Consider the following 17256-nt stretch of genomic DNA (forward strand, 5'->3'; position numbering starts at 1 on the left):
TTGGATGGATATTATCAGACATTTCATCCTTGAACTTCAAAAAAATTGATACTCAGACATTTCACAGAGATATGAGAGCTTCCGTTCTTCCTTAAAGTAACCATAGACCTCTAAAACAATGAAGGGATGAATGCTTGATAGAGAAGCTATGCAACATTTTCTGCTCGGTTAAAAGCTTTTGTTTTTTAAAAAAAAGAGAGAACATTCTTTAGAAATCAACAAGCCACAAGGCTCTTTTCAACCAAGCACATAATCCAACTCACTGAGCCAAAAGGAGCCAGAAATACTCTTTGGGCTGTGGATGAGGTGTGCCCCAAGGTAAACAGAAAAGCTACAGCATAAATTCAACGTTCGGTTGGTCTGAAAGATAAACAGAATAAGTTTATTGTTTTAACCATAGAACAAGACAAAATTATTAGCTGGCATGCTACATAAATGGATCAAAATATTGATATTATGTGTAGCCCAAGATATTTGCATTCAACTCTGCCAGTGTCTGCAGGTGATTGATCGTGCCTCTGGCATACTAGAATCCATCACGCAAGGGGGGTCAACCCAACAACACCTGCACATGCAATAAAGTGATTAAAGGAAAGCTTGCTGTTGACATGAACTCATCCATAAAAGTCTGAAAGATTATAATGTTAATATTAAACAAAAAATCTTGAACACAGCTTGAATTTATGCCAGTTCCTTAATGGTAACAAAAATTTGCACTAAAATAATATTTAGTGTGCCAGGCACATTTTGAAAATAAAACTAGAATTTAAAACCAAAAATGTAGCCATTGCAAGATGCATTTGTATTGTGTTTACATGCACATAATCAGCTGAGAACTGAAGATCTAATTCAATCTGATCAAGATAATTTTAATCATGTCTTTCATAAGCCCTTCAATTCTATTAGCAAGGAACTTGTCAAGAGGGCAATAGCCAATGGCAGTTCTTTACTCAAGGTTTAATTCAATGCCCTTAAATTCTGAGGACTAACCCTGACTGATCAAAACTTTGGATGAGAACATGAGGGCTAAATTGTAGAGACTTAGATTCATCTCTTGCCATAAAACACATGCAGGATTCTTGCATTGCACTCTGAAATTATAAGTAATAGAACTCAACTCAACTCAACCAAGCCTCAGTCCCAAACTAGTTGGGGTTGGCTATATGAATCATGTTCCTCCATTCCGCTCAATTTAGTGATATATTTTCTGAAAGATGTTAAGACATCAAGTAATAAAAACTGATAATAAAGGCCATCTAGAGAAATTTGATTGTTAAGAGTGCTCCTCTGTCTACAGAAATGTTACGTGTTGAAAGCGAAACAAAAACAAAAAAAAACTCGACTGAAGATACACTCCCTATGATATTAAATTTGCCATCATGTCCAATGTTATATGGAGCCAAAGATGATATCTTTACTAAATTAAATTTAGTGAGTTCTGCCTATGGATTGAATACCCAGACATGCTTTCACTGCTTGGAGGGCCCTTATGGCTAAGTTATTCAGACCGTACTTCTAACTTTTCTACTAAAATTGCCATTTTTTTTAGTAAAAACAATTTAAAAAGAATCATTCTGTTTGGTAGTTGAAGATTATGGTGTTAGGACCAGGCCAAAGGATGTTCCTGAATACACTGAAGCACAGGTCCAATTTCCAAATTTTAAACATCAATAGAAGCATGATGCCCTTAATTAATATTCTGTTTCCTTTTTCTCTCCATAGATTTGTCTCTTAGTAGATTTTTGCAGGGAATCTTATCGCCAGCAACATGTATAATTTATATGAGATTGCACAATAAACAACCCATCTTCTTTTTAATTACTTGATTTTAAATATTTAATGATTTATCTCTTATATTAGTTTACCGATGTTCTTTGAGTGATGATTGAATACCATTGCAGGCCTACAAGAGAAGAATCAAGAGAACCACCATTGTCAAGTTCAAGTGTAAGAATTAAATTTTCTTATTTCCTTTTTTCTCAATTATTATTTTGGCATATAGTATTCAAACAAACTCAAGCTGGGTGCATTATGAATCTAAGTACAATTTTTTCCCTTCTACTGCTTCCCTAAAGGGAGTAAAAAAAAAATCAAATTTTACTTAAATGTGCATTGCACATGACTATGTGCTAGTATTACCAACTTACTTCAACTTATTTTCCAATTATACAAAAGCACCTGCCTCTCTCAATTACCAAACCAACTTATTGTTAGTTAGCCATAAACGCACTCGTTCTCAACATCCTAAAACTTCCTCAAAGCAGGCAATGATCTTGCAAGAAAAGGCTGCTTTTATTATGAGTTATAGAGGGCACTACTTCGTTTATATAAATTGTTTAGTAGGTAAGAGTACGCTATTTTTTTAGTTTTTGGTTTATCCAACAAAATATTGATCTAGTACACTGTACCTTCACATATAGTGGCTCCATATCTTAACCTTCAACTTTTAGTGTACATTCAACCCCACTGTCTTATTAAAAACCCCCCATAGTTATGTAGCTTTTAGATGCAAACCATTCTCATTTCCCTTTTGTGTCTCTTTGCTAAGAATGGAGATGGTTACCTGAAGTGGCAGTGGGTGCAGGACAGATTTCGGTGCCAGCATAGGGAGGAGGATCTCTTGAAAATATTTATAATAACAGAACAATTATAAAGTAGGTGCAGGAAGAATTTCCAAAGAGATCCCAAAGTAGATGCAGCTCCCTAATCAGAAATTTCTTGCTACGCTGCATCTTACTGTTATAGTCCCATGTCAACGCTCACATCATCTTTAGATTCCATCATGTCTTCAACTATGCTTCCATGCAACAAATTTTGATTCATTAAATCCTTTGAAGCAAGGATCAGCAAAATAGTGTCGACCTTGAGCTCAAAGTATAGATCAGTTCCCATACTCTTTGCTACTGTGAAAGGTGAATAACAGAAATCTATCATTCCAAAATGAAGTCTCAGCCCTACCTTGCTCCTATTCTTGTACTATGCTTCCAACATCAATTCCATAGAATCATAAATCACCAAGATAACTAATTCAAAATCATTGGAATTGTTTCTTTAAAGTTGATGTCATATAAAAAACACTTTAAGGGGGAGGAATTAATAATGAAAGAAAATGAGAACACCAAAGGAGCAATATCTTAGAAAATATTTACTCAAATCTCCATGCTTTCTTTATCATTTGATATAACAAGTGTGAAGCTAAAGCATGAACTTGTAATTCTCATCCCAAAAGAATTATAAGAGCAACTAGCCCTGTGCAAAGTTGGCCCATCCTGACCCACATTTTGTCAGATTAGGCTGGGTTTTTCGATCCTTCAGGTCACGCTAGGCCTCAATTTTTCATGCTCAACAATTTTCGAGCCCAGCTCAAGTTTCAATTTCTTAACGCATTGGCCCAATCGAGACCAATTTTTAATTATATAACTTATATATAAATATCACATATAGATAAAAAACTAAAACCCTAATTCTAAATCTAATTGCACCTCTCCCTCGCCTTCTATTCTTTCAGCCGCCCACCAACCCACCTAACAAACCTCCCCATTATCCCACGACCCTTCTCCCTTCTCTTCCTCCCTCCTCTCCCTCTCCCCCCCCCCCCTTCCGGCCATTGGAAGAGCTGAGAAAGTCAGAACTCAGGAACCCCCTCCCTCTTCTCTCTCTCCAACCCCCCAATCCCATCGATCTCTCTCTCCACCGATCTCGGCCCTTTGCTTCTATCTCCACTCCGATCCCACCGATCTCTCTCTTCTTGTCGCCATCCCACCAATCTTGGCCCTTCGCTTCTATCTCCGCTCCCATCCCACCGATCTCTATCTTCCCTTTGATCTCTCTCCCTCTCTCCCCATCCCACCGATCTCTCCACTCTTCACTTCTCTCTTTGTCCCCATCCCACTGATCTCTCTCTCACACTCTCTCTCTCTTTCCTGTCAAGACAGTCTGATCGGGTCAAGTCCGAGACCCTGATTTTTTGTGGAGTCAAGCTCGAGCTTCAACTTGCAATCCTTAGGTCGGGTCAGGCCATGCTCGGGCATGAGTGTTCTGTGTTGTGATAGGATCTCAGCCTAGCCTAAACCTGGCCCGACCAAAAGATTTTCAGGTCTAGAAAGTTGTAGCGTAACCTCAGTGGGCCATAGGAGGTATATAAAAATATTAGCAGAAAAAAGTAGCTAATGACTATTTCATGAACAAGCTAGAAGACTCTTTTCATGATGCTAGGAGCTATTTTTCAAATATGACATCAAAAAAGTTCTTTCAAATTTTTCAGAACAGCAATCAGAGATAAAATTAAAATAATAAATAATAAATAAATAAATTTATTTAAAGCAAGTGAAATAAACCATGAATCAAACTTATTGGTAAAACGAGGCAATGCCAACAATATATGCATACCACATGCCAATCTTCCTCCTGCATTTCCAGTGGTAAGGCTGAGTTCATGCCCCCCTGTCAGCAAAGAATAGGAGAAAAACAAAAGTTACATAAATCAAGCTGACAAAGAACATAAATATGTAAGCTAAATAATAAAGATAAATGCTTTCTTAAAAACAGAAGATTAATATTTCCAAGGACATTTCGAAAGAAATTTATGGCTTTAAAACTCTCACCTTTTCCAAGATCATCCTCCAGCTCATGAACCACAAATGCTCTTCCGACAACCGAATTTGGTCCGCTCAATGGAATCTTGATATTGATTGGAAGAACAAAAACAACACCATTTGTTGAGGGAGATTAGCACGTATAAACTCCAAATCTCAAGAAACTCGAGAGAGAGAGTTCAAAAATCTTTTCCTAAGAAAAATAGACATGATACAAAAGAGACTAAATATCAAATCCCACTACCTGGTTATCTACAATTGTTGCCTCAGCTACTCCTGTATTGTAAAAGCAACAGAAATAGGCAAAAAAAGAAACAAACTCAATCAGTTTTCCATCCTCCAGGAAACAATTTTACCAAGGATGTGATACATTATACCACCTTCAGTGTTTGCAACTATGTTTCCCAGGTCACCCGCATGACGGACTTCATCTTCAGGAGCACCATGTGTCATATTGTTGGGGTTAAAATGTGCCCCTGAGAGAAACGTAGCAAATGATTGGTAGCAATATTATGTATGAGATGACAGAAATAGCTTTTTATATATGTTTTGTATACGTAAGCAGGGTTCATTCCGAAGACAGCATGGTATAAAAAACCAATAAAACTATGAAAACAATCCTATTCACAACACAGAGCACATGGTGAAATCAAGAAAAGGCAGTCGTAGAACTATTTTTTGTAGCATGTTCTTAATAATTAGTTCAAAGGGTTTCGCTAAACCTGTTGATATGCACCCATTGGTAGTATCCCCATACTCATGCTGCAGGACAAACAAGAAGCACTCAGAGAAGTCATTGTCTAGCTTAAGCAGGAAAACATAGAATAATCATAATATAAGCACTCACTAGATGGAAACCATGAAGTCCAGGTGTAAGTCCAGTAACACGAACTTTTACTGTTGTAGGACCTATTGCACAATGAAACCAAAGAAAACAAATTAATAATTCACAAAAAGTAACGAATTTATCCAATCATCCACGAATTTCACACCAGACGAACAAGTAGTTATGCATCAAAAAGGATGCCTACTCCATCCAATGCAATGTTGATGCCTAAAAAGCCGGAAGATTATTTGTCAAAGAGTATGATTGATCTTAGTATTGAGAGCTCATGGATCATGCTTAGAAGCAAGCTAAAATTTGCTCAAAATATCGAAAGAAAACATGCTTGTAACTATTAAAAAAGATCTCCAGCAACACAACGGTCACTAAGGAATGCAATATAAATCCCAATCACATAAAATTCAAAGCACAATCCAACAAGTGGAAAGGAACTATCCAAACATGTAAAATTCGAAACCATTGCTTCTGGGTGCCTAGTATCAACAAAAGATCCGCATTTTCCAAACATGATTTGTTGCAGAGAAACGAAGGGACAAAGAGTTTGGATTATTTAATTCAGACCATGAAAGTACAAAACCATCAGGCACATCTCCCCAAGAACACATCAAGATGTAACCCTAGGTACCCAGAACGAACGACGGACAGAAGAAATAAAGAGGAGGGGGAGAGAGAGAGAGAGAGAGAGAAAATGGGGGAAGACCGTTGTCTTCTTGGACGAGGGTGACGACGCCCTCGACCTGCGAGTTGCCCTTGAGGACGGCGACGGCCTTCTTGGCGGCGGCGACGACGGTGAGGGGCTTCGACACGGCGGGCATGGCAAGCTTGAAGGAGGCGGTGGAGGGGAGACGGATGGACTGACCGACGAAGGCGGAGTGGAAAGGGCGGGCAGAGGAAGGAGGGAGGAGGGGAGAAGCGTAGGCGGTGGAGAAGAGCACGGTCTGGGCGGCCATGGCGGCGGCGAGCAGCGCTTGCATCAACTCACCCCCAGCAGACACAACAGAGGCGATAGCTGGTGACTGGACTCTCTGGACACCGGACTTCAGATAAGGGCTTACCGCTTACCTTATCAAATCCTCGTCCGCGCACCAACCTACCCCGATTTAAGAAACCACTCGCTGTAACGCACGGGATTTGATTTCTTGGTAAGTTTTGATCGAGTTACAAATTTATATATACACACACACACACATACGTAATAAGCAGTGAACTAATATTGTTATGATTTGTTAAATATTGTACGTATTAATAACTAATATCTGTATAGTCCTGGATGCGAATAAGAGTTACATAGTAAATTGTCGCAGAGAGGGATTTGTAAATAGTAAATATGTATAAATATTTACATACCATGGTGCTTATTGGCTATGTGGATTTTAAATTGATAGAGCCTATTGTATAGTCTTTTTATATTCTGCTTCCTTAATATTTTCTTTTTGTTATTAATATCAATAGCCTATTTATTTTGGAGGCAGTATAAGTAGCATGGAAGATAAAAAAAAATAAAAATTAACATGTAGATTTTTTTTAAAGAATTTTTTGCTGAATAAATGACGGCTTATAATGAATACTTGACAATTCTACATATAATTCTAGTCATAAGTTTAATTTTTTTATTAGATCATATAGATTTTTATAACTCCTTCGGCTAAAGTTCTATTTATTATTTTGAATAGTTATATCTTCCATACATGTAATTCAGACCATACATGATCAATTCTTTCCTTTTCTTTCTTTCTTTTTCTTTTTTAACCTAATTGCTATATTATTTTTGTGAAAGATGGCATAATCAAGGTAATTATCCTCTTCAATGACTCACGAAATGTTTTAGGATTAATGTCCAGTGCAGTCCTGAATTACCCTGTTTTCTTCCTTCCCTGCTCTGTATCCGCCTCGCCAGCACATATAATCCGAGAGCAAGCACAAAATGAAAATCAATTTCATTTACACAAGCACAGCTGTAGCACCCCTCTTCCTACAAACTAACAGTAGGTAAATTTCCATTGGAGCTATCATATGAAAAATCTAGAGTTTAATTTTTCTTAATATGTAATCCAGAAAATTGTTCAATATTCTCTTAACTAATCCCTATTCAGTAATCTTGTAAGATCAGATCATATTTTCATTTTTTTTTTGTAAAAAAGAGTTGTTACTCACTTTTCCTTCTAACCCCTATTTCAAGAGGCTAGATGATTTATTTTTATTTTTTTTTAACTCAAACCTGATGGAAAGTACAGGTCTCCCAATTTCTGATACAAATATTGATACATTATCACACTAGACCGGACAAGTCATCCTACAAGCATATCACCTCGTATGTGCATCCTTTGAGTAGATTTGTGATATTGATACATATGAAGCCTTCATAATAAGTTAGTTTGTTTCTTGACCTCTGATTGGATTTATGATCCATATGAAGCCTTCGTTCGTAATAAGTTAGTTTATTCCTTGAAGCTCTGTAATAAACACCAAGAAAAAGACTGCTGAAAACCTTCAACTTCCAATATGACAGCATTAATTTTGTTACAGGTGATTAAAGATAATCTGTTTCTAACAATTCTGCTCTATCCATTAAACCGCCATCAATCTACTCCCTCTACTTGAAAGCTCTGCATAGATTTCCCAGACTTAGGCTACTGAGCTTTAATTTGGAAAAACAACTGCAAAAAAGGGTTTGGATGCCAACCATTAAACCAAGAAACCCTAAACAACCCTGTAAAACATACTTCCACATGGTTTTCTTCAAATATTGTATCTCAATCAATTATTACACAGTATACCCCGCTGCCAACTGCTGAGTATTTCATATAGCTCAGGTTACCAGCATCACAAGTGGTTTAAGTAAAGCCCAACCATCGTTAAACTCTTAAGCCTGAGAGATCCATAAAGTACAATTTCAGGTAAGCACCAATTTGACAAGAAGCATATACCATGCGATGCCAATATTGCATACATTATTTTAGCGTCCAGGATTTTCAACCATCTCCAGTTGGAGGACGCATTCCTTGCTTTTCTATGTCCGTTCATATGGACTCCTAAAGTTAAAGTAAGGACCTAATGCCATCCACGACTCAATTGAATATACCAGAATATTTCGAAGAAAACAGTTAATAAAACAGTTATGTGTTGACATGTCTTCAACAAGTTGAGATTCTCAAACAGTTGCAGCATATAGCAGCGACTAGCAAATCCCAGCCTAGCAACTGAGCACCTGAAAGGTTGTAATCAGTATTCAATAACCCAAATCCTGGGTTGCAGTTATATCCCTCTGAATGCACAAGCCAGTGAATTCACTCAACTGATACACAGGCCTTGGAACTGAAGAAATTGAGCTGGTAAGAAACATGGTCCTTTTAAGATCTCTAATCAGATCTGTTGACAAAAAAATACAAATCAATATTACACAATTATAAGTTTGGAGAAAAAATATGTTTATACTCATGAACCAGATGATAAGAGCAAGTTTGAAACCTCTGGCTTCTGTAATTTTCGAGCAGCCACAGAGAACAATCTGCAAAGTTATGGTGTAAAGACAAGTTTAGTCTAGCTATCTTTGTTGCATTCTTTTGAGAAATATCATTGTTGCATTCTCAAATGGAGGGGAAAAAAAATGTAAGGGTACTTTTCCCCCCTTTTTACTTCAGATCATGCACAATAGAAGCCACTTCAAATATATATACAAAAATTATTAAACCAAAAAATGCTTAGTGTCAAAAATACATTTTATAAGCAAGCAAGATTTAGCAAGCTAACAGCAGCCTTTTAATAATCATAAACTTTTCCAAGCTAGATGCTAATGCCTAATGTACAGATGAAAGAATGAGATCAACACACCTGACATATGGAGATGCCCTATCAATTGTGAGCCCTTCAATGGCAAATCAATGTCAAAAGCCAACCACAGCCAGCTACCACAATACTTTAATTATTACAATAGAACTTATAAGTGTCCTTGCCTTGGTTTCCTTGAAGCAATTGCCCATGGATAGTGCTAATATTGAAATCCTCAACCGATACCAGTAGGGCATGCCTATGACAAACAAGAGAATATCATACCATCCAAGGTACCTAGTAACTAAAGAAGAAAATGTTCTGAAAATTTATTACTAAGAAGGCCATGATAATGTAGTTATTACCTCACCATTTGCAAACCATGCTTCTTGTGACACGGAGAAGCTTCAATCTGCTTTTTGTTCACTGCAGAGTGGAATAGGCTCAATCAAGACTCCGCAACCTCATATCCACAAATAGCTAAAGATCTGATAATGTTCTGGAATATCAGAACTCACTAATGTTAGATTCTCAGGAGAAATTTTGTTCCAAACCTGATCATAGAGCTGAAAATGGCAGACTTCAAATCTCACCTCAGACTAAGCAGAGCTATACTTGAAGCCTCCACTCTGCTTTACAAATCAAAAGATGTCAAAATTTATTTCCCTTAAGTTCTTACTGCATAGGAATTTCCTTATCATATTCATGTTCCACTGAGACAACCTGCAAAGCTGTGCCTTCAACAAGCCATGCTGTGAGCTCTGGTTGATGCTCGAGGTGGTTGAGTGGACATAGATTTCCATCATCCATTTGAACACCATAAACAAACGGGAGTCTTAATGTAAGAAAGCTCTCAGGTGGTAGGATAACTCGACAACCAAGAGTGAACCGTGATTGCTGTTCACGATCAGAAATAGATTGAGGCAGGCAAGAGTCCTAAAAGTACATTCATGTGCACCAAAGCTTCTTAGTACGATAATATAAATAGAACTTAAAAGAAGGCACTAATGTACCTTGTTTACAAACATGTACATCATAACTGTCCATTAAATTGGAACAGCTGACTTCAATATATAAAGATATTAGATAATAAATTGCAAGTGTGCAGCAGTTAAAAACTTGGAGTTTGACCTATGTAGATATTTTACTAAAAAGAATATCTTAGAAGGCAACTAACTAATGACCAAACAAGAAATTCATACGGTCTTCTACGAAGAAATAGCTTGTATCTCAATACTGAACATAGATTAAGAACTTTTTTTAATAATTAAACTTAGAGTAAATTGCCTAATTGATAACAAGAAACTATTTATAGATTAAGAACTGAAAAGGCGAGTGAATAAGAGCATCTTTTTGCTTCATACTTACCTCAAATTGGATTACTGGGTATGTTGCTAAAACAGTAGGAAAAGGGGGAGTTACCTGCATGGCATAATGGAGAAAGATCAATATTTGGATCGTAGATTACAACTGCCAATTATGCACACATCAGGAAAGAGAAAAAAGGAGAAGGGCCTTAGCATTATACAGCACTGAGAGTTAACTATTTGACTATAACTAAATTTTCAGAATGGCGACTCCATGCAGTAGAACTTGTGCATAGCCAATGAAGAAAACCACTTTTCGCAGCGTGCAAGGAAAGAAATAGAACTAGCTGATTCCTTAACAAGTTGAAAAGGGAGAATGTCATGTCAGTTATGACGTATTATGTGTATACGGCTTAAGTTATGAGCTTTGCTCTGCTCAAGGCCTGAACTGTATATGCAACTTGACCAGCCTAGTAGCCCATATGTTGGACTTAACAAGTTATGTGGGACTGTTACAAGATCTCCAGAGCCCAGATTCCCTTGTTCTAGTTGACGACATAATATTAATGCTTGTAGGAGTAAACAAAGTAGAAGTCAATTTATACTCTAAACATTAATGGGTCAAAGGTATTACTTTGACAGTTCATTGAACTGAAGCCATCATTGATAAGTAAAGAATGACTCTTTTAGATGGACCAAATAGATTCATTTTAATTATTACTTAAAAGTTATGACACAAATAATTTTCATATTCTGATAAATATAAAAGACTAACAGGGACAGCAAGTTGCTGTAGGCCAGCAAATCAGTTGCGGTACATAAACAAGTCTTAAATGCTCCATAAATTCATCAAAACAACTGGAAGAATGAATGTATCCAAAGTGATCTTTATCAATCTAAATCGAGAAAAAATGTAAACAGCAATACAAGTGCAGAATAGTTCATTACCAGAAAAATCCGTTGCAGCTGTGATACAGTACTTGCAAATTTGATCTTCTGGTGGTCCTGTCTTGTAGAGTTCTTGCAGTGAGGACAATTCATGTATACAGGCAATTTCCTGTTTAACAGAGTGAATGCACTTCCACCATCATCCAGTCTAACATGCGGAGGATTCCCTTCAAGTTTTCCCATAGAGTCAGCAGGTATGGAAAGCCCAAGCACAGATGGCAACTTTTCCATGTCTGATCTGGAGGAATGCGTGAGTCTATCATTTTGTTGATTATATTTAACTGCTAGTTCTGTGGATCTATTACCTTTTTTCCTATTATTTACAGCAGTAGACATTGTTCCAGATGACTTATGAAGAATTTTATCATGCAAACTGTACTTATTTTCTATATTTCCATCAGAATCATCAGTAGACGAATGCAATTTCTCAGGAAATGAATAGGCAGGGTCAAGCTCCTTCAGATGCTCCGGAGACAACAAGAAGCGGTGTCCATAGGAGCACTCATGTTCGAACCCAACATATACAACTACCTGCTTCAAAGAATTATTTGATTTAATTTTTTCACTGCCTAAGTTTACTGGCACTATATTACTTCCTATCTGTAAAAAGGGGTTGCTAGCATTGTGAAGGTTAGGCTCTTGTCTGTGTGTGCTTTCCTGAACAGAAATATGATCACCTCTTTGAGGTCCTTGATGACTATCAGCTACATGGACTTGATCATCAGTTTTATCAGCTGAAGTCACTAGCCTCACACTTTTTTCTGCATTACTTTTTGGTTGCTTACTCTGCTGAAGACTAGGGAATGTTGAATCTGTGGCAATGGTGCCTGCGACAACCTCAGAAAAAGGCTTCTTCATATTAAAAGATGGAAGACCTTTGCCAAAACTGATACTTGAGTCATCAGAGCAGAGCACCTCTAACTGTTTTTTTCTGATTTTCTGATCCTCCATGCTTATCTTCTCTAAGAAACTCAGCAGTTCCAGATTTCTTCACTTCTCCATCCACAATAGAAACATGCTTGAGATCAGGAGTTGTGCTTACTACAGAACTTCTGCCAGTAACACCAACAGGAAAGCTGTTTGTATCCTTCTCTCTCTCCAGTGAAATTGTCCATTTAAATAAATATTTTTCACTAGAGCAGAATCCAGTTTGAAGTAAGCCTTTTGATGGCTTATGATATCTTGCACCTCCGAGGCGCATCAAATGCCATGAGTTCAGAGGAAGAGATCCTGCATTACCTCCTCTTGGAAGTATGAGAGATGGAAGAAGATTCTCACAATTTGCAAAACAATTGAATGTGATATTAGCACTGTCAAAGTCAAAAGGATCATCTCGAAGGCGCCTTGAGCGACCACAAGCACAGGCATGAAGAAAAACATATCCACTGGAGTGTTGCTTCTCAACTGCTGACAGTGAATCACAGGTCTTAACATCATGTCTCTGATGCATGCACGGCTTTCCTGTTAGGCTGACGGCATCGCATAGTTGCCTTCCTGATTCCCATATTGATGTGCATTGATCTTCCAGCTTCTTTGAAAATAATTGGACGGCTGGTCCCTTGACCATCGAGTGAAATGCTTGCAAAGCTCTCTCCAATTGTGCTTTATGCAAAGTAGTCGGGTAACATGCAGGCAAGTCTTTCAGGTAAACCTCCTTAGCAGCTGGAAGAGCTCTTTGACACCAAGATATAGAAAACTTCATGTTAAGGCCCTTACTACTTTCCAAACAAGAAATTGCAGCTTCAATAGCATTGGTTCCAGGTGCAGAAAACTGCTCATCCTGTGTCTCATTTGCACTTCTTTGACAATGTATTTTTTTCATGTTTCCAATTTCATTCATAGAGCCATTTTTTACAGATAGCAAGGAATCAAGAATCACATTACTCAAAGACAGCCAGTTTTCTAAACTTGGGAGTTCAGGGACACGAACCGGCTTTCCTGCTGCAGCCGATGCTGCCGCTGCAGCTGCTGCTGCAGCTACCATCCCAACACCAGCAGCCCCGCCACTGTTAGCATTACTTGGCAGGCCTCCTCTCCCTCTTAGAGTATCAGAGTGCCTAAATATAAAATCCTTTATCAACTGAATGTCCTCATTATTCAAAGACTGGCAATGGTTTTCAAGTGAAAATATATCCAAGACAGTTTTTGAATTAAGAGCCTCCTCCAAAAGACCTGTAACAAAATCCAAGGATCCGCCTCTCTGGTTCTCAGACCTGTCCAACAATGCCACAACCCTTGATGCATCAAGAGAAAACAGGGGAAAGGAGCTCACATGACCAACGCCTCTTGAACCAACATGACTAGATTCTGCACCAACAAGCGTGCGGCATTTCTTGATCAAAAAACGGATCTGTGCCTCCAGAGACGATTGCAGCTTCTTCCTGTAACTGCCTTCAATTTTACTTGCAGGACGTGCTAGCATGACCACAGAACCAGTACCTTTCAAGTTCAAGCTTGGCCTTGGCAATCCACCCATGCTGGGGGGCTGATTTAGTGATGAGGCATCAGAGGAGTCCTCCACATTGCTTGCTGGATTTGCTCCATCCAATATTTCATCATTGAAAACAAAGAGAATGACGGGAGTACACTGCCCTGGCAGCAGTAGTGGATGAGAGCCTGTACCCGACATTAAAGAAATTGCCGAGCCATGTCGGTTCGAGGTCCCACCACGTCGGCCTGGAGGAGAGACAGAAGAGGCTCTCTGAGCCATTCGCAGTGAAACAGAGGAAGGTGATTTTGTTAATGTTGGAGCGATTTGGGACCTCAGAAATGGTGCCAGAGCATGCTTCGCAGCTTGTAGCATCCGAAATTTTTTTAAAATTTGGGTATCAAATCTCAGACCCTCGTGAATAAATATAATCACATGGCAAACCTGATTCACATTGAGATGCTAATTTCAGATTCAGGATCCAAATTATTCTCAAAATCACAAAAGCCTAAGTCGGTTCCCGATGTTTATTAGCATAAGGTTTTCTTTGACGAATTGGAGATAAAATCTAAAAGCTTTATATTTCAAGTCCTTCATGTAATAAAGAACGAAGCGAACCCACTAAGAAAGCTAATAGAAACCTGATTCAGTCACTAGCTTCAAAATCATAATTCAAATTGTTTTCCATAAGATAATAGTCTATGCTGGTTATGGATGTTTGTTAACATGAGCCTTTTCTTTCAAGACTGGAAGGCCAAAGCACGAAGTACAGGCCGAAATCTGTAACTTTTGTACTATAAACCTTTCATCTGATCATGAACCAAATCAAATTCATTAAAGAAGACATAACAAACTCAAACCAACGGCAAGATCAAGAACCAAGCAAACATAATGAAACCTACAGCCCAGCAGTAGAAACACAACAAGATCGAAAGGAAACAACTCACAGAGAACATGAAGAGCATCCCACGGAGATCCTCGGCTTCGGATTGCTCCAAGATCGATGCGGAACCATCTCCCCCACCATCTGTTTGAGACGAGGCCAGCAACGACAGCAGCGATAAAGACGACGAGAACTGCAGGAAGACCATCCCTTTCTCCGCATCGTGGTAGTAGCTGATCCTTCGTCGCCGGAACCACTCCTCTTCTTGGCCGACCCCATCGGAGCGGGGGTGGAAAAGATCCTTATCGAGGCCGCCGGAGCAGAAAACGTTGGCGTCGAGGATCCGGTTGATAAGATGGGAGACGTCGGTGGTGGCCCTGCTTCCGAGGAATCCCACCACCACGACACCGTCGGGAGGAGGAGCAGCGCCGGCGGCGGAAGCGGTGGCGGAGGAGAAGGGGGGATTTGGGGGAGGCGGGATCGGGGGGTTGGAGGTAGGAGGAGAAGCGGCCGACGTGGAGGCAGCGGAAGGCGGAGGGCGGACGAGGACGCGGACGGGGGAGGGAGAGGGGTTGCGTTGCTCCATCGCGGCGTGGCGGCGCCCTCGCTCCTCAGATCCCAGGCCCTGCCCAAGCTCAACTAGAAGAAAGGAAAACCATGACTGGTTCTCGTGAACTGGCGTGGTCCGAGTTTCGAAGCGAAAGAGATCCAAAACCTGATTCGGCTAGAAGTTTTAAGAAGGCAGGTCCCAACTCTTTTGAATGAAGTCAGGTCCTAACTTAGAACTTATATTATCTGGTTGATAGATCTGAACTCCTTGTACAGGTTGGGTCTTAATTGGATCAAGCTCAAACCAGTTAGAACCTGGGTTAGTTTACTAGAAACATATTTTGTCCGCCACTCCTGAATTGTTCTTGTAGTTACTGTATTAAAACCCGAAAGATGAAATTAATTTACAAATTCCCAAGGGACCATTTGGTTTGGTCTCAGTAGACTAAGGTCCATTTGGCGGAGCTTTTGGTGGGCCACAAAGTATTGTCTGGCCCTCCAAAAATATTTTTGCATGAAATAAAAATATTTGGTAAAAAAATTAAGAAGTCTATTTTAGTTTTGCCAGAAAACGGAAAAAACACTTTTAACATGCGTTGGAAAACTGTTTTGATTTATATTTTTTCTTTTTGGACCAAAAAACCAATGATAAAATATTATAATTATAAAAAATATTCTTTTATATTTATTAATATATAATGATAGTAATTATAATATTTTATACCTTTATTATTTTATTATATTATAAATATTATATTATATTATATTATATCATAATATATTAATATGTTATGTTATATAATATCAAATTATGTTATATTATTGTGCTATAGTATACAATATTATATTATTATATTATAATAATATTATATTATATTACAGTAATATTATACTATGTTATATATTTATGTATTGATATATATTATATTTTATTATGCTCTGTTGTATAATGTTATGTAATATCTTTTATGGTCATTTTGGCATACCAAAAGTATTTCTTAGTTCGTTTATCAAGCACATATTAAAGTTCCACAGTACTTTAAGAATATAATTACCAAACAGTAAATAGTTTTTTATAAAAACTTTATTTCAAAAAGCTTTACTTTCGAAAGCTCTACTTCAACTCCATTTCGAGCTTAAATTGGATTCTCTCAAACTAATTAACCTCCACTTCTCTCAAATGTCGGCGAGTCTCGATTCTCCATTATAGGACAACCAAACGAGCCTTAAGATTAAGAATATTAAAATAGCAATTCGATGAGAAATCTAGTTATAATTATTTATTCAAGTATCGATTCTCTATTGCGGGGTAACCAAACAGGCCTTAAGATTAAGAATAATGAAATAGCAGCAACTCAATAAGAAATCTAGTTATAATTATTTATTGGAATAATTGCAGATTATTCATTTGTGGTAAGGATCGGTTTCAGTAAATCCATCGGTGCAATGATAGAGCATGAGTTCATCTGAAAATACAGGTCTGGAGTTCATTTTCAGTAAACCCACCTATTACATTTTCAAATCCAAACCTCTCTCACCAACTCAAAGCAGAAGAGCAATTACTTTGCAAATTTTATTTCCATTTGAAACTTGTTGGTGGATTATAATGCATTTTTGAAACAATTCTTGGACTGAAATGATGTAGGTACTGTGAACCATGTTTTCAAACTTATCATCTGCAAGCAATATCAATAATAGACTAATTTTGTGTGATTGTGGGGAAAGATGAAATGTAAGGATATTATCTTCTTTCACCATCCATAGACCAGCCCTCATGCTTCTACTGTCGTTATCTTCTCCTCCCTCTCTTTTTCTTAGCCCGACAAAAGTCACGAGACTTTCATCTGCCTTTACCCTGATTCGGCAGATCTTGATTCCAACATTAAGATAAGAGCATCGTTACTGAACCTACTCAGTTTCTTGCTCAATTCCCC

General features: G+C 38.2%; 2 protein-coding genes across 12 annotated transcripts; both read right to left on the reverse strand.

Moving 5' to 3' along the window:
• Positions 1-207: 207 nt before the first annotated feature.
• LOC103698816 (superoxide dismutase [Cu-Zn], chloroplastic) lies at positions 208-6506 on the reverse strand. Its single transcript, XM_008780868.4, has 8 exons — positions 6140-6506; positions 5443-5504; positions 5318-5357; positions 4976-5071; positions 4840-4871; positions 4605-4680; positions 4390-4443; positions 208-565 (listed from the first exon to the last, which is right to left on the reverse strand). The coding sequence occupies exons 1-8, from the start codon at positions 6411-6413 to the stop codon at positions 537-539; spliced, it is 663 nt and encodes a 220-aa protein (XP_008779090.1). The 5' UTR covers positions 6414-6506; the 3' UTR covers positions 208-536.
• A 1766-nt stretch (positions 6507-8272) lies between these two features.
• LOC103699998 (protein smg8-like) lies at positions 8273-15528 on the reverse strand. Of its 11 annotated transcripts, none has more exons than XM_039115346.1 (9): positions 14838-15528; positions 12140-14334; positions 11463-11993; positions 10576-10629; positions 9801-10143; positions 9573-9706; positions 9271-9466; positions 8908-8947; positions 8273-8808 (listed from the first exon to the last, which is right to left on the reverse strand). In XM_039115346.1, the coding sequence occupies exons 1-2, from the start codon at positions 15357-15359 to the stop codon at positions 12364-12366; spliced, it is 2493 nt and encodes an 830-aa protein (XP_038971274.1). In that variant the 5' UTR covers positions 15360-15528; the 3' UTR covers positions 8273-8808; positions 8908-8947; positions 9271-9466; positions 9573-9706; positions 9801-10143; positions 10576-10629; positions 11463-11993; positions 12140-12363. The 11 variants fall into 11 exon arrangements, with proteins under 11 accessions (XP_038971274.1, XP_017696671.2, XP_017696674.2 ...); XM_017841182.3 differs by having other exon boundaries at positions 9801-9836; positions 9931-10143; positions 11463-14334; XM_017841185.3 differs by having other exon boundaries at positions 9578-9633; positions 9762-9836; positions 9931-10143; positions 11463-14334.
• Positions 15529-17256: the final 1728 nt, after the last annotated feature.

The sequence above is a fragment of the Phoenix dactylifera genome, chromosome 18 (assembly GCF_009389715.1).
Source record: "Phoenix dactylifera cultivar Barhee BC4 chromosome 18, palm_55x_up_171113_PBpolish2nd_filt_p, whole genome shotgun sequence".
Lineage (NCBI taxonomy): Eukaryota > Viridiplantae > Streptophyta > Magnoliopsida > Arecales > Arecaceae > Phoenix > Phoenix dactylifera.

Bases quoted from the DNA above. Each gene is read 5' to 3' on its own strand.
- LOC103698816 (XM_008780868.4), bottom strand. From the start codon at position 6,413: ATGCAAGCGCTGCTCGCCGCCGCCATGGCCGCCCAGACCGTGCTCTTC. The intron at 5,358-5,442 runs GTGAGTGCTTAT...TTTGTCCTGCAG, and splicing joins GACTTCATGGTTTCCATCTA to CATGAGTATGGGGATACTAC. The intron at 4,872-4,975 runs GTGGTATAATGT...TTTACAATACAG, and splicing joins CATAGTTGCAAACACTGAAG to GAGTAGCTGAGGCAACAATT.
- LOC103699998 (XM_039115346.1), bottom strand. From the start codon at position 15,359: ATGGAGCAACGCAACCCCTCTCCCTCCCCCGTCCGCGTCCTCGTCCGC. The intron at 14,335-14,837 runs GTGAGTTGTTTC...AATGTGAATCAG, and splicing joins GGATGCTCTTCATGTTCTCT to GTTTGCCATGTGATTATATT.